Source organism: Thermothelomyces thermophilus, chromosome 3 (genome assembly GCF_000226095.1).
Source record: "Thermothelomyces thermophilus ATCC 42464 chromosome 3, complete sequence".
In the NCBI taxonomy this organism is placed as follows: domain Eukaryota; kingdom Fungi; phylum Ascomycota; class Sordariomycetes; order Sordariales; family Chaetomiaceae; genus Thermothelomyces; species Thermothelomyces thermophilus.
The window spans coordinates 2557959-2580869 of NC_016474.1; the positions used below are offsets into that span (position 1 = coordinate 2557959).

The 22911-nt window shown below is 56.8% G+C and overlaps 8 protein-coding genes across 8 annotated transcripts; 2 read left to right on the forward strand and 6 right to left on the reverse strand.

Moving 5' to 3' along the window:
- Positions 1–315: 315 nt before the first annotated feature.
- Positions 316–588, reverse strand: MYCTH_27231 (uncharacterized protein; the record flags this gene model as incomplete). The annotated part of the gene is made up of 1 exon (XM_003663054.1): positions 316–588. A coding segment is annotated over one exon (273 nt), but the record flags the coding sequence as incomplete, so codon positions are not given.
- Positions 589–1254: 666 nt separating this feature from the next.
- On the reverse strand, positions 1255–3382 carry MYCTH_2304561 (uncharacterized protein). The gene is made up of 3 exons (XM_003663055.1): positions 2934–3382; positions 2474–2838; positions 1255–2404 (listed from the first exon to the last, which is right to left on the reverse strand). The coding sequence occupies exons 1-3, from the start codon at positions 3082–3084 to the stop codon at positions 1472–1474; spliced, it is 1449 nt and encodes a 482-aa protein (XP_003663103.1). The 5' UTR covers positions 3085–3382; the 3' UTR covers positions 1255–1471.
- A 4793-nt stretch (positions 3383–8175) lies between these two features.
- MYCTH_2304566 (uncharacterized protein) lies at positions 8176–11810 on the forward strand. Its single transcript, XM_003663056.1, has 3 exons — positions 8176–8639; positions 8704–11617; positions 11694–11810. Exons 1-3 carry the CDS (start codon positions 8285–8287, stop codon positions 11728–11730), a joined length of 3306 nt encoding a protein of 1101 aa, XP_003663104.1. The 5' UTR covers positions 8176–8284; the 3' UTR covers positions 11731–11810.
- A 498-nt stretch (positions 11811–12308) lies between these two features.
- On the reverse strand, positions 12309–13889 carry MYCTH_2060529 (uncharacterized protein; the record flags this gene model as incomplete). Its single annotated transcript, XM_003663057.1, has 4 exons — positions 12309–12489; positions 12661–13036; positions 13209–13305; positions 13464–13889. The coding sequence occupies 4 exons, from the start codon at positions 13887–13889 to the stop codon at positions 12309–12311; spliced, it is 1080 nt and encodes a 359-aa protein (XP_003663105.1).
- Positions 13890–14503: 614 nt separating this feature from the next.
- Positions 14504–15880, reverse strand: MYCTH_2304568 (uncharacterized protein). The gene is made up of 5 exons (XM_003663058.1): positions 15557–15880; positions 15443–15482; positions 15166–15290; positions 14884–15005; positions 14504–14773 (listed from the first exon to the last, which is right to left on the reverse strand). The coding sequence occupies exons 2-5, from the start codon at positions 15480–15482 to the stop codon at positions 14665–14667; spliced, it is 396 nt and encodes a 131-aa protein (XP_003663106.1). The 5' UTR covers positions 15557–15880; the 3' UTR covers positions 14504–14664.
- A 385-nt stretch (positions 15881–16265) lies between these two features.
- On the reverse strand, positions 16266–18082 carry MYCTH_2304570 (uncharacterized protein). The gene is made up of 4 exons (XM_003663059.1): positions 17848–18082; positions 17708–17766; positions 16563–17636; positions 16266–16498 (listed from the first exon to the last, which is right to left on the reverse strand). Exons 1-4 carry the CDS (start codon positions 17885–17887, stop codon positions 16409–16411), a joined length of 1263 nt encoding a protein of 420 aa, XP_003663107.1. The 5' UTR covers positions 17888–18082; the 3' UTR covers positions 16266–16408.
- Positions 18083–18986: 904 nt separating this feature from the next.
- MYCTH_2134157 (uncharacterized protein) lies at positions 18987–21197 on the forward strand (the record flags this gene model as incomplete). The annotated part of the gene is made up of 6 exons (XM_003663060.1): positions 18987–19019; positions 19219–19291; positions 19356–19393; positions 19457–19843; positions 19903–20130; positions 20239–21197. 6 exons carry the CDS (start codon positions 18987–18989, stop codon positions 21001–21003), a joined length of 1524 nt encoding a protein of 507 aa, XP_003663108.1. The 3' UTR covers positions 21004–21197.
- Positions 21198–21630: 433 nt separating this feature from the next.
- MYCTH_2034994 (uncharacterized protein) lies at positions 21631–22509 on the reverse strand (the record flags this gene model as incomplete). Its single annotated transcript, XM_003663061.1, has 1 exon — positions 21631–22509. A coding segment is annotated over one exon (879 nt), but the record flags the coding sequence as incomplete, so codon positions are not given.
- Positions 22510–22911: the final 402 nt, after the last annotated feature.

The window sequence follows — 22911 nt, forward strand, 5'->3', positions numbered from 1 at the left end:
CTCTATTCGCTTCTTCGCCCTCTTCGACAGTCGGCTCTCTCTTCCTTCAAACCCGCATACCGTTCGTCAGAGGTCGAGTAGGTGGTGTTCTCTCCACGGCGAAAGGATGGATTCGAGGTCCCCGGCCTGGACGACGAGGTTGTTCATGTCCTGCGTCAGAGGCCGGCCGCCAACGGCAAAGGCGTCTCCGTGTTGCTGAAGAGAGCCGATCTTTTGGCATTTCTAGCCGCGAGAGCTGCAGAATGATCCTCGCTGCCTGTCTATATAAGTGCTTGAGCTTGTCCCTTGAGATGCCGGAGTCGAGCCCCTTCCCAATGGGTCTGTCAAAAGTTCATCCAGGGTATTTTCGTGCGAAATATGATATATGGTGATGAAAGGACCCAGCCCTAGGGGGTTCTCCGCCGCGGTACCCCAGTGGTAGACATGCGGCACCGGTATCGACATCATCTTCTCGACGTAGCGCAGCGTGGCGACCTCGTTCCGGACCTTCTCGTCCGGAAATGCATTGTTTCCCGGAAGAGATACGCGCATGATAACGCTCCCATCGGCGTAATAGAGGCGGAAGACAGCATTGTAGTTACCACGCTTCGGCTGATGAGGCCGCACAGGCTCACATGAGCGATACTTGATGAAAGTCATATATCTGCATTAGCTTCCTGTCCCTCCATATTGCGTCTATTGTCCGCTGAAGGTTTCCTTCTAGCTCTTCTCGCCTTGCATCACGCAACGGGTCTACCCACATGCCACCTTCTCATTCTCGTTTGTCCACTGCTGCTGCGGCGGGGGGGTTGTCTAGCTCGGTTGTCTCTGGCATGGCTCGAGATCTAAAGGCAGAGTTCCTTCTCAGAGGTCTACAAGGGAAACTCCGGGACCTTGGAAAAGGACGGCATCTGTCCGGTCGACAACACCCACGGGTTGTGACATGCCCCGGTTCTTTGGGTATCTTTAGGTTAAGGGATGTTTCAACGGTGATAGTCGAGTTCACGTCGCCCCCACACAATAATTAATTACACGCCAGCTCCGCATGCGGCTGCATATATCTGCAGCTGGTCGGCGTAACGTCGAACTTTCAAAATCCACAGCCACCCAACGAGACGAATTCCTACACTAGGACTGGCCAGTGCGTTGTTAGGAGGTTCGTCCAAAACGTGACCCATCAACCAACCCCGAGGTACTGTTTACAAGTAAGTGTCCCGGTGGTGTGGGGGGGGGGGGGGAGGGGGAGAGCGCATGGCCGGCTTTCAATTTGAGGGCCTTGAAACGACTTAGCTGAAGACATGTTACTATTCATGATAGCAGAAAGCAAGGTGTGCTTTGCCATAAGAGGGGCCTTCAAGAAGTCGCAAGTACTAATTTCACGAGGTGATGGACAAAGCAAGCAGCCGAGGAAGTCGAGGCTTTCTGGCGGTTGCTACTTTCGGGTCATGCTCCGCGCCTGAGCTGGAGTTCTGTATCATGTAGATATCTCCCTTCATGCCGCCGTCTCTCTCCTCGCTATCGAAAGTGCCTCAGCAAACGCCTCAACAAACCCTACGCAGTCCTCAAACGTGTTATACAGCGGCGCGGGCGCGACCCTGATGACGTCGGGCTTCCGCTCGTCCACGATCACGGCCCTCCTCTCCAGCTCCCTCATGACCGCTTCCAGCAGGCCCGGCTTGAGCATCAGGCTCAGCTGCGCGCCCCTCTGCTCCGGATCGCTCGGAGTGATGATCCTGAACAGCGCCCTCTCCTCCTCCCCAATGCCCGTCTGCAGCAGCTGCTCCAGGAACCCCGTCAGCCTCACCGACTTGGCCCGCAGCGGGGCGACCCCGCCGGCCTCGCGAAAGATCTCGAGCGACGCCGACAGGCTGGTGATGTCCAGGATGCTCGGGTTGCTCAGCTGGAAGCCGGCGGCGCCGCGGACGGGGTGGAACTTGGTGGCCATGACGAAGCGGGTGGCCTTCTCGTTGCCCCACCAGCCGGCCAGCCGGTTCGTGTACCCTTCCTCGGGCCGCTCGTCGGTGATGGCCCGGGCGACGGCGCTGTTGCGCTCGTGCACGAACAGGCCGCCGATGCAGCCCGGGCCGGCGTTGAGGTACTTGTAGCTGCACCAGGCAGCCGCGTCGACCCCCCAGTCGTGGAGCGAGAGGGGCACGTTGCCGACAGCATGGGCGAGGTCCCAGATGACGAAGATGCCGCGGGCGCGGGCGCGGGCGGTGATGGTGGGTATGTCGAGGAGCTGGCCGGTGTAGTACTGGATCCCCGGGAGGAGGAGGAGGACGGTGGTGGCGGCGTGAGCGTCGATGGCGGAGAGGATCTCGGCGGTGGTGAGGACGTTGTCCTCGGGCGAAGATGTCGAAGTGAGGGTGATCATGGAGGTGGCCGGGTCGAGATTGTGATGGCGGAGTTGGGTCTCGACGGCGAACTGGCAGAGATGGGGGTTAGTTCGGTGTCGGACATTCGGGGAGGACACAATGGGAGTCAGCAGCCGTACGTGGTCGCTGGGGAAGGCCTTGCTCTCAAGTATGATTTTGTGCTTCCCGTTGACGTCCGGCTTGTAAAAGGCAGACATGAGCAGGTGGAGGTTGGCGGTCAGCGTCTGCATGACGGCCACCTCGGTCTCGGAGGCGCCCACGATCGGGGCGATCAGCTGGGCGGCTCTCTCGTCGGCATCGAGCCATGTTGGCAGCGGTGACTCCTGGAGGGGTTTGAAGTGCCCCTGAACCCCCTGTGTAGCCCAGGTAGCAAGGTACTGGCTGAGGCGAGTCTGAGTCCGCTTGGGCTGGAGACCTAGGGAGTTACCGCAGAGGTAAATACACTTGTCCGCGGCGCCATCACCAGGGTCAGTTTCGGTAGTCGCTACGCTCACGAGACGGCCGTCATTAGCTTATTTTCCCAGACAGAACACCAAATATTAAGGCTACGGTTTTGCCCAGAGCTCGGAGTAGTCACACCTAAGTCGGGCAAGCGGGTACTCGCGATCTGCGTCTTGGTTGGAATATTGAACTCGCTGCGTGTAAACGCGAGCGGATCATCCCGGTCAAGCGCTCGAGCTCTCTCTCTCGCGGCCGCCATGGCCGAGGTGGCATCGAGCTCGGAACTCATGGTGAGGTTGCTGTTGTTCCGGGATCGCGGGGTAAAAAGGTTGTAAGCAGGGAAGAGCACACACAGGTTGTGCACTCCGGTTTCCCCAATCAATTGGTCGTGTAACTGAGGCCTCTTTCTCGAATTGGCCGCCAACAGACACAAGACGGCGATGCCACGCGAGCTCTGTTGGTGGCACAACAGCCCAACCCTTTGGCGTTCTGGAATCCTTGATCGAAACTGCTCGATTTCGATGGCGGGGCTCTCGCGCGTTTGCGGCGACTCGCATTCCAAACACCCCACTGCGACGTCAACAGGTACCGTATGCAGTAGGTGGGGGGTGCGGTGGCAGGCATCTCATCGGCCGTCGATTTGCCGCTTTGCGCCGGTGCCAAGAGCGGCAAGCGGCAAGCAACGGAGTTCCACTTTTCGGTGGAACTTCGACACCTTTTGCCCCTCCCCTTTCCAACAGCCGCCGCTTGGATGTGAACAACTGGCAAGAGAAGCGAGTTACAGTCTTTCACCATCGGGCCCTCGGATGTCGAGGTGCAGGAGTAACTTCAAGTACTGTGATAGCTTAGAGATGGCCGGCGGCATCCGCACATGCTACAGTATGGAGTACTGTGACCTGTCTCTTGTTTGTATGTATTTTTACAGTACAATACTACACTGGCTCGTCATACCCGACTTGCACTCGCATGCGGAGAGCTTGGGCTCCCTCTCCATGCCTCGATAAACCTGCATGCTCCGGGATATTGCGACTCAACTGCCCAGCCGAGAAAACACGTTTCACTCAAATTGAAAATCCGGGGTTGACTTGCATTAGATTTGGAAGTCTTAGGTAATTAGCGTCACCGATTAGGACGGTTTGCTGCCATCATTTCTTTGCCAGCTGCAGAGGGTTGTCTCCACCCTCGAACGCTGAGTCCACGGTGTACTGCATATGGTACTCGTAGTGGAAGGTGTCCCTGGTGTAATTGTCGGTGACCATTTCGGGTGTTGATCGCAGTCAATGAGAAAGGGCCACTGTGAGGGCTTTCCCAAGAAAAAACTTTCTGGTTAAGGAAAGGGGCTGCAAGTAAGCAGGCTCAATGACGTGTGGGAAACCCCGCTCCAGTGGTAAACTGCAAAATAGCAACAATGAAACTCGTAATCAACATTCCTTCTCCTCTTTTCCGTGTTTCCCTGTGGTATTTTAGGTTCAAATGACTTGTCTGCGAGTGGCGCGGTAAGCACCTTCCGTACGTGCGCATGTTGCGGCTTCAACGGTAGCGGAACAACCCCAAACGTGGGGCCTTCAGCCACGGTCTGGATTCACTTGGCAGGGATCAAGACTCGCAGCAGAGGAGGTTCAGCTCCAATACTAATTTCTTCGCGGCCCCGTGACCATGCCAGAGACAGCTTCGAGGCTGTCTGCCGGCACGAGGACGACAGAGCTTTTTCTCCGAGCTTGGCCCTGGTTTCACCGCAGACCTTGTGCTATTTGGAGCCTCGTTCCCGGACCCCCGATTCTCCTGGGATCGCGGCACCCCGGCCAGCATACTACATACACTAGTTGAGTGTATGTATGTATGTACATATGTACATTAGTGTATGTACAGTACACTAGGGGCGGTCAATTGAAGAGCCTGGCCCGGTCTTCGTGACGTACTAACTAATCGTCGGGCGCTCGGCTTGGCGGCCCCTCATCCGCGATTCCCGCTTCGCCCACTGCTCCGGGGTCTTGAGCAAAGCGCTCATCGGATTCGTGGATCGGCTCGGTCCCGTGCAGCTTCAGGTACACCGTCCAGGGCCGGAGAACATCAATTGCTGCAAATGGGATTTCCATTACCCCCATTTTACTTGATCAGAGACGCACTCACACCCGGCCCGGGGCTCGGGACCCCAGGGTTCGTGGAAAATGGCGGGGCACCTGATCAGCGAACGGCAGAATCGGGGCCCAGGCGCGTTCCGGGGCCAGTTGCTTTTACGTGTTCCCCCAGTCACGGGATCACCCTCTGGTTGGCGCACTGTCTCCCAGCCTCAAGTGAGGAGCCGCTCCTCCTGAGCTTCCGACTCTCTCAACCGTTCCGCTGTTGGTGAGAACAGACTGGGCGTGGATGATGCCACCGTCACTGGATTGGATCCATCCCCTGTTTGAGAGATGAAGAGGCGGTAAGGGACACGGATAAGTCGCACAACACGTCGAGGGCTCATTTCGTAATCTGGACCTATCCTTATGCCATGCTAGTAACCAAAGGTGAATCGGTTAGGAACGAGCCGAAACGAGTCCCTGTTCATGCAGGACCTTGAAGGTACTTGGGCAAACTCTCGCAACAAGTGCTTGTCACAGTCATTGTGACATTTTCAATCTGCTCCATTCGAATACGTCAGGCCTTGATACCTAACTCGCGTCGCTTACCAGGTGAGCTAGGTTTTTCGAACACAGGCCCAGTCCTAACAGCACATCAACGACTCGTCTTGGCACGCCTGGGGAGTTGCTGGCCCCAGAAACCAGGATAAGCAATGTCCAGCTTGAGTGGGTGCGAAGGAGTACCTCTTTGTGAGGTTCTAGAAAACGCGAAGCTCCCTGGAGGGCAATCATTGCCCACCGCTGAACGCACGGTGTAAGCACCTACTACACACACTAGGTACTGTATGTATGTATGTACATACATACATACTCCGTACTATTGAGCGCAACTAGGGAGCACGGTTATGGTGTAGTGCAATAGGGCAGTTTTGAACTTGACAGTCTGTCACTGGGAACCCGTTCAGCATTGTCGATCGAATCTTGCAACTAGCGAGGGGAAATGCCTCAACTTCCATATTCCTCGCCGTTCGAAACTCAAAACAATTCCCTCAACATGCTTCCAAAAATGAACATCGCACCGTGCAAATTTGGGGCATTCATACGAGCACCAGGCTCCACCGCAGGTGTTACAGCAACACACCAGGTATCCATACCGTACCTTACCCCAGAACCTCGAATAGCCGCTCCCCGGGGCCAGAGGTCGTTGCCGCAGTGGCTGGAGGAAGGTACGTACCCGGTCTCGGCTTTTGTTGGGCATTCAGGTACCGGCCTTGTGACCCAATCAGCAGAGACCGTGAATTACCCGATTTGGCTTAGCCCCCGGGTTCTGCTTTTCACAGCCCTGCAGAATGTCATCTCGACGCTTGGATTCTGCAGGCGACTCTTGCCTCTTTGTGAATTGCCATTGCCTGTGGAGTAAATGGGAACTGTACAGTGCTAATACAGAACAATAGAATCAAGGTTCCTCTCGTCGTCTAAGGTGCCAAAAAGGATGACGCGCCTGATCTCCAGAGATATAAAACAGTGGCGCTCCCGTCCCCAGACGATGTGCCGTTGCTGCCGGTCCATTCCATTGCCCCATCACTTAAATCAGGGCAATATCAGTCCATGATTTGACTCACACCACGACGACGGAAGGCCACCACCGACACCTCTGCGCTGGTCTTTCCAGACGCTCTCATCAGCCTCGCCAACTAGCAAACATCGACGCCGGCCTTAGTCTCCTGTGCAGCGCTGTTTGCGTTGTGAAACGAGAACGAGTAGAAGGTACCAAGCCTACTTGTCTCTTAACCTGTCTCGGTTCCTACACTATCGATTCCTTCTCGGTGACGTTTGACATGGCAGTTGCGCCTACTCTGTCGTACCAATCTTGCATCTTGTTAGACCCGTCGCGTTGGCCATCAGCAGCGTCTACCCCTGCCCGCTTCGTCCCCCTTCTGCTTCTGTCTCTCCCCCCCCCCCCCTTTGCTATCAGCGCTCTCTCGCAGCGAGGCGACCCGCATGCCTTATCAGCCAGCCGTCTGCAAGTTTGCGCGAGCGGCTGCGCGGCAGTGCACCCTCGCACGAAGCCGCAATCGATTTGTTGAACAGGGGGCTGCTGCACCAACGCGGTTGGAGATGGCTTGTCGATGACGCGGACATGGGTTTCTCTCTCGCCAGCATTGAGCCAGTGCCAAAAGTTTGGAGCGCTCAATTGGCTTTTCATTAGGACGCAGCCCTTTGGAATTGGGGGCTGTCTTCGTTGCTATTTCAAACTCCGTCTCTTTAGGAAACTATTAAGGTCCCTTCCTGAAATGGCAGGCTAACAAGACGGGGAGTTCCAGGTGCTTCCTTCTGCAAGTATACCTTGACTGCGCACAGATTGCGCAGTTTTCCGTCCTATCGGCAAATCATTGGGCCTGATTCAAGGTTCCAAAGAAGTTGGCAGATTTGCGGTTTGCAATTCTAGAAACTCTTGTTTTTCCCCGGATCGCCAACGGCAGATAACTGAGGTAACGAAAACATTCCTTCCTTTGCCTTATCGCGTTACACCGTCGTCTTGCAAACGGGCCACGACCAGCGCCAATTCGTGCCTGTTTCATCCATGTCAGAAAACTAACCCGAAGATAACAGCTGCCGGGTCGCTACAACCAGCTTACACAATACCTGGCGGGAGCAACCCTTGCAGGTGCTGAGCTCCTATTCAGGCACCACTTTTTTTTTCGAGCTGATCTCGAATTGAGAAAAGGTACGTCTGACTGCATGTGTATTTGCTCTTTATCCATGATTATCCTGTACACACCCTTTTGCACTCTCCAACCGGAGGCTGTGTTTGCACGGCGCGCATGGCGAGTATCTTTTCTTTCTTATCTTGGAAGGAGCCGCAGCCGAGGCTCGTTTCCGAGCCAGGTCAGAGCAAGAAACAGGAGCGGTGAGCAACACGGAACTTGGGGCCCCCGAGACATGGCAATATTCGTTCTCGCCGAGTTGCTGGTGTCCAATCGGTGGACAATCTGGCTAGCGGGTGTCGACTCCATGTTGCCGTGTCACTCCTCAATCCTGTTCTGTTACACGGCGATTTGCCGTGTTCCTGGAACGTCTGATTCCAGAGTGGGCGCTTTAGCCATTTGTCCGATCGCACAGGAATACGGGATGGTCAGGTCGGCCCTGACGTACCTGCCCTCTTCCCGTGTCAAACCCGCACCCTCCAACGAGCCATTGGGGTCCTGATAACGGTCACCGCTCACGGTTGCCCCTGGCACAGGCTGGCGGCCACTTAGAGACCGGCACTATGCTCCCGCTCCTGCCCTCTGACACTACAAAGCTGGTGCTCCCCTCCAGCAGCCATCCTTGTCTTGCGTTCTCGTCTCCGCCATATCCAACAAACACTGTCACCCCGTTTTCGCATCCATACTCCCCTTATACCCAATTCTTTCTCTCAGATGCACCATGGCTGGCGCGGCAATCCAGCCTCCACTGACCAGTCCAGCTGTCGGGCGCCGCCGCGTGTCTGGCTTGACCATCAACACTGACGTGCCTCCGTCCAGCTTTCCAGACTACGTGGATCCGTTCGCTTCGTCGGACGAAACCGTGACAAATTCACCCATAGCCATGACTGCCGCCCACCCACTCGTTGAGAAGGTCAAGGGGGAGGAGGCCGGCAGGCACCCTTCGCCTCAGCCAACACATTTCAGTTACCCCCAAGGGCCCCAGCTGAACGGCAATGGCCACCGAGTATTGCGCTCGGCCACGGTTGGCTACGTAGCTCCCGAGTTTAAGGGCAAGAAGGAGCAGATGGTACAAGGTTAGTTCGCTCGCGACACTTCAAGAGACTGTTTGGTTGCGGCTCGACTAACCCACCAAATCAGTCAAGGAGCATATCACAAAATCGGGATGGATCCCCGAGCCGCTCGTTGACTCGCAGGTCGGGTGGTTCTACAACGAGCTTGGCATTGATGACGTCTATTTCCAAACAGAGAACCCGGAAGTCATTGCCAAGCATATCACATCTCTGTATGCTGCTAAGATTGCCGCGTTTTCGCGCGAGGACAGGCGTGAAGAGATTCGTCTGGATATGGAGGCTTCAGACCACGCCATCTACATCGACACTAGCGAGCCAGGCAAGTCCAACACCAAGGGCCCGCAGTATGAGCATCGCCTCGAGTCCAAGTATCTGGACGGCGGCGATCCGTCAAAACGGTTCCGCGTCGAGACGTTCCGGTCCCCTACGAGCATCGGGCACTCGGACTTCAAGGCGACCCTGCGATGCTACTTTGTCTACCAATGTCAGTTCGTTGAGCCGAACGCGGACCCTAAGGAGACCCGGCTCGAGGTCATCAGCGACCGCATGTTCCTCGCCAAGGCGACCAAGAACACCAAGCAAATCTACCACGAGATTATCCAACATTCCGTCAACAGGACCGGCCCGGTCATTGAGGTGTTTGACATTGAAGGTTCGCAGGAGAAGCGGCTAGTCGTTGCCTTCCGAGCGAGGACGGCGAGAGGGATGTTCAGCGCGCTCAGCGATCTCTATCACTACTACGGCGTTACAAGTTCCCGAAAGTACGTCGAGCAATTCTCCAACGGCATCACGGTTATGAGCATCTACTTGCGGCCGGCCCCCAACCCCGATAACAAGTATCCACCAATCGAGGAGTCGATCCATCAGATCACCCAGGAGGTTTCGCTCCTGTACTGCATGCCTCAGACAAAGCTCCATAGCCTGTTCTCATCGGGCGAGCTGAGCCTCCAAGAGACGGTCTACGCGCATTGCGTGTGGGTCTTCGTCCAGCACTTCCTCAACCGCCTGGGCTCCGAGTACGCTTCGCTCGTGGCAACGCTCGATCCCAACAACAACGGGCATGCCGAGATCCTGTCAAGGATAAAGAAGCGTCTGCGCACGGAGACCTTTACTCCCGATTACATTCTCGAGATCATCCTGTCCCACCCCCAGCTCATTCGCGCCCTCTATGCCTCCTTCGCCAGCGTCCACATGAGGCCCGGGCCCGGCTGTGCCCACCGCTCCATCGCGCCCACCCCAACCACCGAGGTGCTCTCGGATGCCAAGCTCAAGGACAAGATCACTCGGGACGTCTCGAATGAGCACGAGGAAATGGTCATGACCGCCTTCCGCGTGTTCAACAATGCCGTCCTTAAAACCAACTACTTCACCCCGACAAAGGTGGCCTTGAGCTTCCGGCTCGATCCCTCGTTCCTGCCACCGATTGAGTACCCGATGCCGCTTTATGGTATGTTCCTCGTCATCACGGCCGAGTCTCGCGGCTTCCATCTGCGCTTCAAGGACGTCGCTCGTGGTGGCATCCGCATCGTCAAGTCGCGCAGCAAGGAGGCCTACTCGATCAACGCCCGCAATCTGTTTGATGAAAACTACGCTCTCGCCAGCACTCAGCAGCGCAAGAATAAGGACATTCCCGAAGGCGGGTCCAAGGGTGTCATCTTGCTCGACCCCAAGCAGCAAGACAAGGCCCGGGAAGCGTTCGAGAAGTACATCGACAGCATCCTCGACCTGCTCCTCAAGGCCGAGACTCCGGGCATCAAGAACCCCATCGTCGACCTGTACGGCAAGGAGGAAATCATCTTCATGGGACCGGACGAGAACACGGCCGACCTTGTCGACTGGGCGACGGAGCACGCCCGGAACCGGGGTGCGCCCTGGTGGAAGTCGTTCTTCACTGGCAAGTCACCAAAGCTTGGTGGCATTCCTCACGATACGTACGGTATGACGACGCTGTCAGTGCGCGAGTATGTCAAGGGCATCTACCGCAAGCTCAACCTGGACCCGTCGAAGGTCAGGAAGATGCAGACGGGTGGCCCGGACGGCGACCTGGGCAGCAACGAGATTTTGCTCAGCAACGAAACGTATACGGCCATCGTCGACGGCTCCGGCGTCCTCGTAGACCCCAATGGCATCGACAAGGACGAGTTGCGCCGTCTTGCCAAGAAGCGCCAGATGATCTCGCACTTTGACTTGTCCAAGCTGTCCAAGGATGGGTACCGGGTTCTGTGTGACGATATGAACGTCACCCTGCCCTCCGGGGAGGTTGTCAGCAACGGCACGGCATTCAGGAACACGTTCCACCTCCGAAACGACGGCTTGGCCGACATTTTTGTTCCGTGCGGCGGCCGGCCGGAGTCCATTGACCTGGTCTCGGTGAACAAGTTGATCAAGAATGGCAAGGCGACGATCCCGTACATTGTCGAGGGTGCCAACCTCTTCATCACTCAGGATGCCAAGCTGCGCTTGGAGGAGGCCGGCTGCATCGTGTACAAGGATGCCAGCGCCAACAAGGGCGGCGTGACCAGCTCCTCGCTCGAGGTTCTGGCGTCGCTCAGCTTCGACGATGCGGGCTTCGTCGAGAACATGTGCCACGACGCGAACGGAAACGTGCCCGAGTTCTACAAGGCGTACGTGCGGGCGGTGCAGGAGAAGATCCAGGAGAACGCCCGGCTGGAGTTCGAGGCCATCTGGCGCGAGCACGAGCAGACGGGCGTGCCGCGCTCCGTGCTGTCGGACAAGCTGTCGTTGGCCATCACGACGCTCGACCAGCAGCTGCAGCACTCCGACCTGTGGGAGAACGAGCAGGTACGCCACGCGGTGCTCGAGGACGCTCTGCCCAATCTCCTCATTGAGAAGATCGGCCTCGACACCATCATCGAGCGCGTTCCCGATTCGTACCTGAGGGCGATCTTCGGCAGCTACCTCGCTAGCCGCTTCGTGTATGAGTGCGGCAGCTCACCAAGCCAGTTTGCGTTTTATGACTTGTAAGAGATCCCTATCCTCTCCTGCTGCGGCTCCTTGAAGGGTCCGAACGCTGATGCTAACTCTTTCTGTCTACAGCATGTCGAAGAGGATGGCCAAGTTTAACAAGGCTTAATGTCCCTTAGTCCTTTTTCTTCCTTTTCCTATCTTTTTTTCCCTATGCTGTTTTTTCCTCTTTTAACTCCTCTGGCGAATGCTGTTTTGGTTGGGTGACATTGTTCTTCGGCAATACGGCGTACAAAATCGTTAATAGTGTTAGAGAAAAACAACACGACCTAGCGAGGCATGAGAAAGCAGAACAAGTTACGCGTACTTTGCGTTACAAGAGAGGGTTGCTTCGCTATTTCGAGACCTTGCTGTATAACCGTGGTCGTTCGCTGGTTTTGATCTGTATGGCTTTCCATAATTGGATAGTATCCAGATGGAAGCCGTGCGGGCCATTCAATCTGACATGGAAGCATGAGTAAACACGGCATATGTATGGAGTAGAGAGGCGGCATATGTTTGGCTTGGCAGGTGTAGACTTGGTATAGTGGTCGGCTCCTGTGAGTACTACACTTGAACCACGCGAAATGGAAACGGCTGAGGAGATGGTGCTGTGAGGTAGTCACTGACACGGAACCGCTCAGCTCTGTGCTACCAATCGAAAAACGCTCACTTGATTCGGATGCCCCTTTTTTTGATAATCTTGTTTTAATCCCGCACCTTGATGATCACCTTTCCGACATGGCTTCCCGAGTAGAGGTAATCAAATGCGGCAGGCGACTCGTCAAAGGGAAAGACCCGGTCGATGAGCGGCGCGAGGGACACCTGCTTCTCTTCCAAAAAGCGGTTGAGATGGGTGAAGTCCTGCTTTGAGCCGACGCGGATGCCCCTGAGGAATGTTAGCCGTTTCCTCGGCAACACCAACGCCCCTCTCCACATTCTCGAGAAACATACACGCTCACACACAGACACGGCCAAAGAATATAAGAAAAAAAAAAAGGAAGAAATAAAAACAGATAAGGAAAAAAGAAAGAATGATGACGGCCCATTTGTTACTTACTTGAGCTTGGCAAACTTGGTGATGAGGGCCATGAGGGTAGCGGGCGGCCAGTCGCCGCCGATGCCGTCGAGGAAGCCGAGGAAGGAGACGAGGCCGCCGCGCTCGCGGAGGACGTCGAGGTCGTGCGGGACCGACGCCGGCCCGGTGGTGTTGACGACGACGTCGACGCCCGCGCCGCCGGTCAGCCGCCGGACCTCGGCCGCCCGGTCCTCGGGCGCCGGCACGGTCCGGTAGTTGATGGTGCCGACGTCGACCTCGGCGGCCGCGCCGAGCTGCCGCACCGAATCGAGCTTCTTGTCGCACGAGGAGCTCACGATCGGCCGCACGCCCGCGGCGAGACACAGCACGAGGCCAAACATGCTCACGCCGCCCGTGCCTTGCTTGGTTAGCCGGGCGAAGTGCCCGGGGTAGGTCAGCCTAAGTATTGTTCTCGTACTTCTGAGACTTGTTGCTTGCCCCTCCCGTCCCCGGTGAACTTGAGGAGGGGGGTGGGCCGGGGGGGTGGTTGAGAAAAAAAAAAAAAAACAATATAAAGGAGATGTACATACCTTGCAAGAGAGCAGTTCTTGGCTTCTTACCGCCTGGCCCTTTGAGACTGTCGAGAGCAGACCAAGCCGTCACTCCGGCACACGGGATAGTCGCCGCCTGCAGTTTGAAGAGAGATTGTGGCCGTGTAAGCTGCACATGGTCCAATGAATGTAACAGGGGCATGGAAAGGGCTGCCCCCTTTTTCCCTCTCTTCTCTTCTCAATCCCCCCCCTTTCCCAATCATCCATTTTGATCTAACAAGACCTGAAACTAACCTCCTCCCATGACAAGTACTTGGGCAGCGGCACGAGGTGTGCCTCTTCGAAGACGGCGTATTCGCGGAGCACGCCGTCCAGCGCGCCGCCGAGCTCCCGGGGCGGCTCGTCTTCGCCCCCCGTGAGGTGGTTGAGGTCGAAGACGGCCGAGACGCGGTCTCGGACGGCGAACTCGGTCACGGCGGCTCCCACGGCGGCTCCCTCGCCCGCCGCGTCGGAACAGGGGATGCCACGGTCCAGCACGGGCAGCGGGTACCGGCCGTTCGGGATGGCGACGTCGCGGAAGTTGAGCGAGACGGCATGGATCTTGACGAGCACGTCCTTGGGTCCCAGTTGCTCTGGCAGCTGCTCGGTCGAAGGGGCAATGGTCTGAGGCACGTCGCCCGTGGTACGCCTGAAGGCTCTGTACGTATCGGGGACGGACATGTTGGTGACGAATCTCGAAGGTGCTTTTGCTGTCTACGGCCGAATTACCACATTACTCCCAAAGATCCACGCTTCAGCAACATGACGATGTGACGATCTGATATATATCCCTCCCCCAAAGAGGGTTCGGAGATATTTCTCTTGGCTTATCAATCCGTACGCTGCCCCTCACGCCGAGCTTCGTTCAACATTGTCTAGACTGTACTCGGGTCCGGTGCGAAGCTGCCCCATGCCTTGGGGCGATGGTCGGCACACGCCTGACGCAGGCCTTCGCTTATGTATGTATGGTCTTGGCTCGTCTGGCTGGGCGCAGGGTACGAGTGCAAATGCAACACCGGAACACCAGAGTGCCGAGAGAGGCAACTCGTGAACCCGAGAGAGACCTGGACCTTGCAGGAGCGCCTAGGTTCCGTCCATCACCATCCTCGGCACACATCAGGCGAAAACAAGTAAAATAGGGGTGTTCTTCTGATTCACCATCCCCGACCGTGTAGATTGTTCCTGATAACGTTTTGATGCCATCCCGTTCTTCGGTTCATTGCCTCATTCCCGCTCGGTCCCGGAAACGTTTCCCTTCAGGCGCCCCGGAGGAGGAAACCCCCATATGCGCCGAGGCTGGCGGCTGCCCGTTGGCCCGTGACGAAGGAGGCTGCAATTGTATTCACTAGCTCGGTTGGTGCTAGGCAATCGCAGACAAATACCAGACCTTTCCCTGAGACCGCCTGAGATGCTCCAAAACACAGAAAGAATTTGCCCCATGGTTGTCGCCCACCGCTTAGACCTCCGTCGTGACCTTCGCCTTCGCGTTGGTGACCTTGACACCTAATTGCTTCGCCCGCGCGATGATGTCGATCCGCTTCCTCGAGGAGACGTTGTGGGCGATCCTGCACGGACATGTTAGCATTGTGATGCCCTTTCCCTTCCCCCAGTTGCGCGATTCCGTAGGTGCCGCCTTCCGGTCCACGACCGGGGGAAAATTGGGATGTGAACGTACTCGGCGGCATAAGTCTTGTTGTGCATGAGGAGCAGCTCGACGTCCTTGACGTTGCTGACAAGGAAGGCCTTGTGGCCCGAGGGCATCATGTGGCGGGTCTTCTTGTTGGAGCCATAGCCGATCTAAAAAGCGAGGAAGATGAGCATGTTAGCCGTGACTCGTAAATCTCGTTGCAGAGAACACCGTTCGGGGTCTCTTCTCTCTCGCCCCATGCCGTGTCCAGTCTCGCCGAGCCCCAAACCTTCGCCAGGCGAAATGCCCAAGGAAATGGTGTGCACGTACCGAGGGCATAGCCAGGTTGCCCTTAAACCGTCTCCGAACCCGGTTGTCAATACCCTTGGGCTTGCGCCATGCCGAGTCCAGGCACTTGAAGCGATCGCTCTGGTGGCGGATGAAGCGCTTGGTGCCTGCAAATCGACAAACTCGTCAACATTCGCGTTCCCAAAACAAGACCATCGCCGACTCAAGATTCGAAATCTCGTTGCAGGAGATGCAAAGGGGAGAGTCGGTGCTCGGGGGAGCCGTCAGTCGGTGTAAAGAGAGAGCTCGAGGAACGTACGCTTCTTCACGATCGGGATGTGCTTCTTGGCGGCAACCATCTGTACGACTGGTTAGAATAAAAGGAAATTGACGATGCAGAGCTGACGAGAGCAGCAGGACGGTGTCACTGTACCTTGACGGTATTGATGTCGGGTGATGGTCGAAATTGGCGTCGTCACGGTCGGGACCTACCTTGGGAAAAATTCCAGAAATTGGTTGAGCTGGTGGGCTTAGGGCTGTGCGAAATTGTTAAGGTTGGTGGTCAATGCACACCGAAGGCTTTGCAGAGATGGTGGGCCAAAGCTTGGCGGCAACCGGCGGGGAGAGGTGAGGAGGTGGGCCAAATTTGGTCGCTTATCGAGCTTATCGATAGCGAAGATGTGACCTGGGTGAGGGGTCATCCGCTGTAGTTCCGGAGGAAGACAAATACAGAGTGCATCAAAAGTGACGAGAAACAGGCTCAAAAGACGAGCAACGATTGGGAAACCTGGAAGCCGCCGACCAAATTAATGACCGCGTTTTACAAATTCTTGCCAGCAAGCCGTATATATGTGATGCTTTCCATGTTCGTTATATCATGTCTCGGTCTATCAGAAAGGAAGTGAGGAGGCGAGCAACGAGGAGGCGAGCAACCCCGCCTCTGGGGCCCTAGGGCTGCTTGGTCTCTTGTCTCGTCGATGGTTGGTGACTGGAAAGCCATTCCTTGTCGTGGCTCCCGTAACGAGGCCAGCTGTCGTCGAAGGGAAGGCTGGCGCCAGTCAGGGTAGCCGCCAGCTATCCAAATGCGTCCCCGCTTGAACGAGTTCCTGGATAAGCCTATCCTGCCTGATCACAACGGTGGAGCGTCGTGGTCGATATCATCCTTGCGTTCTCAAGACATCGCAAGTAGACTCAGGCTTTCCATTTTCCCTGGGAACTCAAGGATGAGGAGGCGCCGGTATGTTGCAAGAAAAGAAAAAAGGACGGACGAGGCACCCGTTTCAGCTTATTGTGTGGTGCACTGAGCGCCGCCTTCATCATCATCTTCGTCCTCCCACTCGCCACCGTACCGCGGGTCACCCTGGTGTGCGCCCATCTGTGTGATCGGTTAGCATACAATGTTGGTTGGGTAGTTTGCTTGGTGTTAGTGTGGGACCCACCTTCTCAATGTCGGCATTTTCTTCATAATCCACCTCGTCGACGTCGTCGGCTTGGATGGGTGGTGCGGGAGGCGGGAGGAGCTTCTGGAGAGCATCATAGTCGCTGTCACTTGACAGCCAGCCGTCTTCGGGGAAGTCGACCTTGACGATAAGGTACAGGTCTCCCTTCGCCTCTCCCCTCTTAAGGGGCATACCCTCGTTCGGAACCTTGAGCACATCGCCCGGCCGGAGGATCTTGCCTCGGGGGTGGTCAATGTGAATGCCCCGACCGTCGAGATGCTTGAGGACGACGCGCGAGAAACCGGACAGGGCCTCGGCCAGGGTGACGTGCAAGTCGGCCGAGAGATCGTGGCCGATGCGGGTGAAATGCTCGTGCGGCTCCTCGACGAGATGGAAGATCAGGTCGCCGGGCGTCATGTCGGGCATTTGGTCGGCCTCGCCCTCGAGCACAATCCGCTCCCCCTGCATGGAGCCACGGGGGATGTAGAGCTCCAGCGCCTTGGTTTCTTTGACTGTTCGCTTGCCCTTGCACTTCTTGCAGCGGTCTTTCTCCTTATAGTACATGCCGGTGCCCTGGCAGTGGTCGCACGGTATGACCTCCTTGCGAACGAGACCGGGACCGATCTGACGGAAGGCCTCCTGACGGCCGATGCCGCGGCAGCGGTCGCAGCTGTTAGGCTTGACCTTGTCTTTCGCACCAGTGCCCTTGCACTGGCCGCAGATGACCTGCTTCTCGGCGGCGAACTTGACCGTCTTGCCCTTGTAGAGCTCTTCAAGGGTGACCTTGTAGGGCTGTTCCTCGTCCGGACTGCGTCTCGGGCGTCGGGGCCCTCCGCCGGGCATACCGCCCATGTGCATGCCAAACATTTGAGAGAGGATGTCGTTCAGGTCGACTTCGGCACCGCCGGGCCCGCCTCGCGAAGGATCGAAGGCGGCCATGCCGTGCGTGTCGTACATGTGCCGCTTCTCCTCATCGCGCAGGATTTCATATGCTTGTGTGATGGCCTTGAATTTCGCCTCGGCTTCGGCACGCATCTCTTCGGGAACCTTGTCCGGATGGTGTTGGAGCGCCAGCTAATTCGCAGTCAGTATCGCTGAATCTGCGGCCGACCCCAAACGGCCGATTGGGTCCAGATGAAACGAACCTTCCGATAAGCTTTCTTGATGTCGTTCGGGCTAGCCGACTTATCGACGCCGAGAAGGGCTTCATTTCACCGACATCAGTTAGCACAGAGCTGCAGCGCTGTCGCTGGAGGATGCGACAGCCAGCAAGGGTGTGGAGTACCGTAGAGATCCAGGTCCTCGTCCGCACCGGGCCCGTCCATGGTTGTTGCTTTTTCTTGGGTTTACTGGAACAGAGAGTCGGCGGCAACGAATGGTTGAAAATCTCAAAACCAAGAGGCCTTTGGCTGGATGTTGGCGCGGGCTGGTTTACGGAAGGGACGGGCAGGGGCTTGGGTTGGTGTTGGAAATTTTAAGCAAGAGCCTGCGGCGTTTGGAGAGGCCCCACGCTGATCGCAGGCGTTAGTTGGAGGCGTGGACGTTGGGACGAAGTACTCTCTGTACTCCGTACTACCCGACCTTATCCGTGCTTCGCCCTTGCAACTATGTTGATTATATGCACAAAATGCTCTTCTTTCGCTGACCCCTGAAAGACCAAGAAAACTGATCCCTTACTGCTGCGATTGCTGTTTTGGTAGGATACGCAAGATCTTGTGGTCTTGGGAGGAGATGTTAACAGCAATACCTACCTCCCCGTGACCCAACGTTCATCCAAGAAGGCAACAATGCAGGGAGAGAAGGGAAGTTGTTCTTTGAGACCAACACCTTGCAAATTAGTCGGGAATGGTTGGGGATAAAAATAACCCAGTCATCAATCAGTGCTTCTGGAATGTCCGAACAGGGAGAAACTAAAACCATCATTTCACACAAGTTGTGTCTTGCACTCCTTCGCATCAATCTTCCGTAGGCTGAAGTCTTGACGAAAAGGCAATTGATTGAATGCATCATGAACTTGCTGCTGCCTTTGCCAGCGGACCCACCTCTCTCCTGCCTATCAGAACCGCGACCCTTTCAGAGACCCATGCAGCCCAGTAACTAACGCCACAGGCAACAGCCGCATTGACCCTGGCCAATGCTGAAATGAGAATCGGAAGTGTGGCTCAACTCGTTGTCGAGGGCCAAAATATCGAACTGAGCTGATGTTCTAAATCGTGCCCCATTGCTCTCGGGGGAAATGGAGAAGCTCGCGTCGAGAGGCAGAGCCTTCTTGAGGAGGCCGCTGCACTCAAGATGCATCCGATGGGGGCTGCTCTCTGCAGCGCAACCACGCCTCTCGTTCTCGAGCACTTCTCGTCTCGCTTCAGAAAAGGGAAACAACGGCTCCGTTCAATACAGGACCGATAGGTTCTTGCCAAAAACACCATGTCGAACCCGTTTTGCTCCTTCGCCAACGGGGTACATGCACTTGGGATCTTTGCGAACAGCCTTGTACAACTACCTCTTAGCAAAGGCGACTGGCGGCCAATTTGTATTGCGCATTGAAGACACGGATCAGGTGAGATGACCTGTCTTGTTTCTCACTCTTTTTTTTTTTCCCTTAATCAAGATATAATCATGCTGGTACGCTCGGACAGATAGCTTACGCCTCCCACAGTCTCGACTGGTGCCGGATGCTGAAGACAGGATTTACAAAGACCTGAGATGGGCGGGACTGATATGGGATGAGGGTGAGTGAGCACGAAGCCCCCCTGCCGCCGACCAAGCCTAGGTTTGTACTTACGATTTAGGTAGGCCCTGACCTCCCGGGTCCCTATGGGCCTTACCGGCAAGTAAGCGTGCCCTGCATTGTTCTCTCATGTCCGGGACCGTGCAGTTCCTGACAGTTACCTCAGTCTGAGAGGCTTTCTCTCTACAAAGAGCATGCCGACAAACTTGTCCGCGAAGGCAAGGCCTACAGGTGCTTTTGCTCGCCCGAGGCCCTGGAAGAACAGAAGAAGAGGGCCCATGAAGCCGGGGAACCCACTCTCTACCCCGGGACATGCCGCGATCTCTCGCTCGAAGAGTCCGATGATCGTGCCCACCGGGGTGAGCCCTTCGCCATCCGGTTCAAGAGTGCAGAGGAGCCCATAAAAATCCAGGACCTGGTCTACGGCCGTTTCATGAAAAATGAGCCCGAGGACGACTACATCATCATGAAGCGCGACGGCTTTCCCACCTACCACTTCGCCAATGTTGTCGATGACCGCCACATGAAGATCACCCACGTTATTCGCGGGGCGGTAAGTTGATAAGCTCATGTTGGCTTGAATTTGGCTGACTGAATATCTACTTCGTCCAGGAGTGGCTTGTTTCCACACCGAAACACGTTGAGCTGTACCAGGCGTTTGGCTGGGAACCACCGCAGTTCGCCCACGTCGGCCTGCTTGCCGACAGATACCGGCAGAAGCTGAGTAAACGCGAAGACTCAGCGAACCTGCAATACTACAAGGACGGCCACATCCTGCCCTCTGCACTTCTCAACTTTGTCGTCTTGTTGGGTTGGAGGGCGCCACCGACAAAAGGCGAAGTCATGAGCTTGGAGGAGATGATTGACAAGGCAAGCCTTTTTTTTTCCCCAAAGATCACATCAAACCCGGCCGTCCCGAGTTGCATCATCTGACATCTGAGTCTGTAGTTCTCCCTCAAGTTCAGCAAAGGCGACATCGTCGTGTCCCTGCAAAAGTTACCTTTCCTCCAGGAGAAGCACTTGGAGCGGCTCATCGAAAAGGAAGACAAAACCTACGCCGAACACCTCCTGGAAGAGAAGCACTTCATCAAACCTCTCAGGGAGGCCATTGAAAAGGTTCAACAGGCCAAGGACGAAGACCTCCTCATGGCGCCGGGTAAGCTCATGACGGGCGAGATCGGCGCGCGGCTGCCGGCCCCTCGCATTTTCGACGAGCGCTTCCGCCGGGATCTTTTGCGGCTGGTGACCTCCCGCAGGGTAATGCTCGAGAGACCCGCCGACCGCTTCGTCGACGCCATGTGGAAGCTGCGGTACTACATCTGGGAGGTCCCCCAGGGCGTGCTCGAGGTGGCGGTGCGCGAGGGCAAGCTCGACCCCGTCGCGCCGGCAGACCGCGCCGAGCAGCTGGGCAAGGCCGTCTCGTTCTTGGCCGACAAGTTCCAAGCGGTCGACGGGGCCGACTGGACACACGACGGATTGGGCAAGGTCGTGAAGGACGTGATGGGGAACACGGAATACTGGGAGTTCTTCGAGACATCCAAGAACGCGCAGACCAACGTGTACACCCCGCTGCGCTGGGCGCTGCTTGCGCTGGAGAAGGGGCTCCCCATTACGACGACGATGGAGATTCTGGGCAAGGAGGAGACGCTGCGGCGGCTGGAGGTTGCGAAATCCGCCGCTGCCATGGCGGCCCGGCCGCTAGCCAAGCCGTAATTTGATATTGGTTTGCGAATGGGCGAAAGAGGAGGATTGAACCGCCGGTTGCTGACGGAAGACGCGACGGCGCGAGAAGCTCTGTGTCGGTGGTGGCCAGGCCAAAGTGGCCTGGCGATGGCGACAGTCGAGATGTGTATTATAGTGTACACAAGTCCTGGATAGTTGGATTAGACGGATTGTATGTGCTGTATAATATGAACCTCCTTCGAGAATTTGATATTCCCTCCTGCGCCGTCTAATGTTTGTAACTATCATCAATTCGTACCCATGAAGTTTTGCCGATTCCGCAAAATGAAAGGGAAAAAAAAAAAAAAAAAAAAAAAAAAAAAAAAAAGAGACCCCTCACGCGTTCCCGCCGCTGAATATCCGCGCTTTCACCTCAGCCGCGGCCAACCCGGCCCTCTCCTTGGCCGCAATCTGCCCAACGTCTTGGACGAGCTTCTCTATCGCCGCATCGCTCCCCTTGCCGCCCGCACCAGCCGCTCTCCCTGCGGGACCGCCAACACCGCCATCCCCGCCACCGGCGGTACCTGGCCCGGCACCGAGACCTCCACCAGCAGCAGCAGCAGCAGCGGCGGTAGCGGCGCTGGTGGCGCTGCTGCCGCCGCCGCCATACGCCGCCATGGAGGCCGCGGCACCCTTGCCGGCCCTCGAGACGGCGACGGCGGCCTCCTTGACGCGCAGGGCGACGTCGCCCATCTGGCTGCTGGCGTAGTCGCGGTTGGTCAGCAGCGGGTTCTGGGCGAGCGTCTGCACCCAGTACTTGTTCCACAGCAGCTCGAGCAGCTTGCTGTCGAGGGTGCTCTTGTAGTGCTCGACCGCGAGCGGGTAGTACTTGCTCGCGTGGGCGCCAAAGTCGTCTGCCTTGGTGAGCGGGACGGACTGGCCGGCGGCCGACGAGGGAGACGAAGAAGAAGAAGAAGCGGCGGCAGTAGTAGTCGTGCTTGTCTGGGGGGGCGGGGTGTAGCCGTCCGGGTAGGTGCGGAAGGCGCCGATGTCGACCTTGTTGGCGGATACGGTGCGGTCCGGGTCGATGACGATGGCGACCATGGGGCCCTGGAGCTGCTGGAGCTGCTGGGTGGCGACGTCGATGCCCGAGAGCCAGCAGCCGTAGCCCGGGTGGGAGTGGTACCAGCCGATGACGTTCTCCTGGCGGGACTCGTCGCGGCAGAGCGAGAGGTACTCGACCAGGTACTCGTCGGCGTCGCCCTGGGCGTTGACGCGCGTCTCGGTGCCCTCGACGGGGAGCCGGAAGGCGTCGGTGACTACCAGGGCGGTGCCGTCCACGTAGCCCTGCATGATGCCCATGACCTCGAGGGAGCCGCCCGAGCGGGCGTGCATGACCATCTTGACGAGCGCGATGGGGGAGATGCGGACGGTCTTGAAGTAGGTGGGATCGTGCGCCCACGGTCGCTGGGCGCTGGTCTCGGCCTGGCTGGCGGCCGAGTAGTTGAAGAGGGCATCGCGCTGGCGGTCGACCAGCTTGTCGGTTAGAGGGAGCTCTGTCACGGCCACAAAGAAATAATGTTAGCGAAGTGAAATGTTAGCACGGCCCTTCTTTGTATCCTGCTCTTGCTACATTCTCGTCGTCGAATGGCGGATACCATGGTGGAGAGCGGCAGGTCTTACCCATCGTTGTCGCACGCAGGCCCTCGGGATGGGGTCGAGGCTCTCGGCGGGAAATGACCGATGCTTTGTGGGTTGTCGTTCGTCGGAGTCAACGTTTGCCTTGAGATGATTGACGATGGATGGAGGAGGAGGGGCTGCCCGCCGACGGGTTGCTTGAGCTCCGATAAGATAAGGGTCCTGCCGTCAAGGTTCCAGGGTCCCTTCCTTCAACATCGCACTCCGCAGTGTTGATTTTGGAGCTAGAATCAATCAATCGCCTTCTTTAGAAAGATCAAG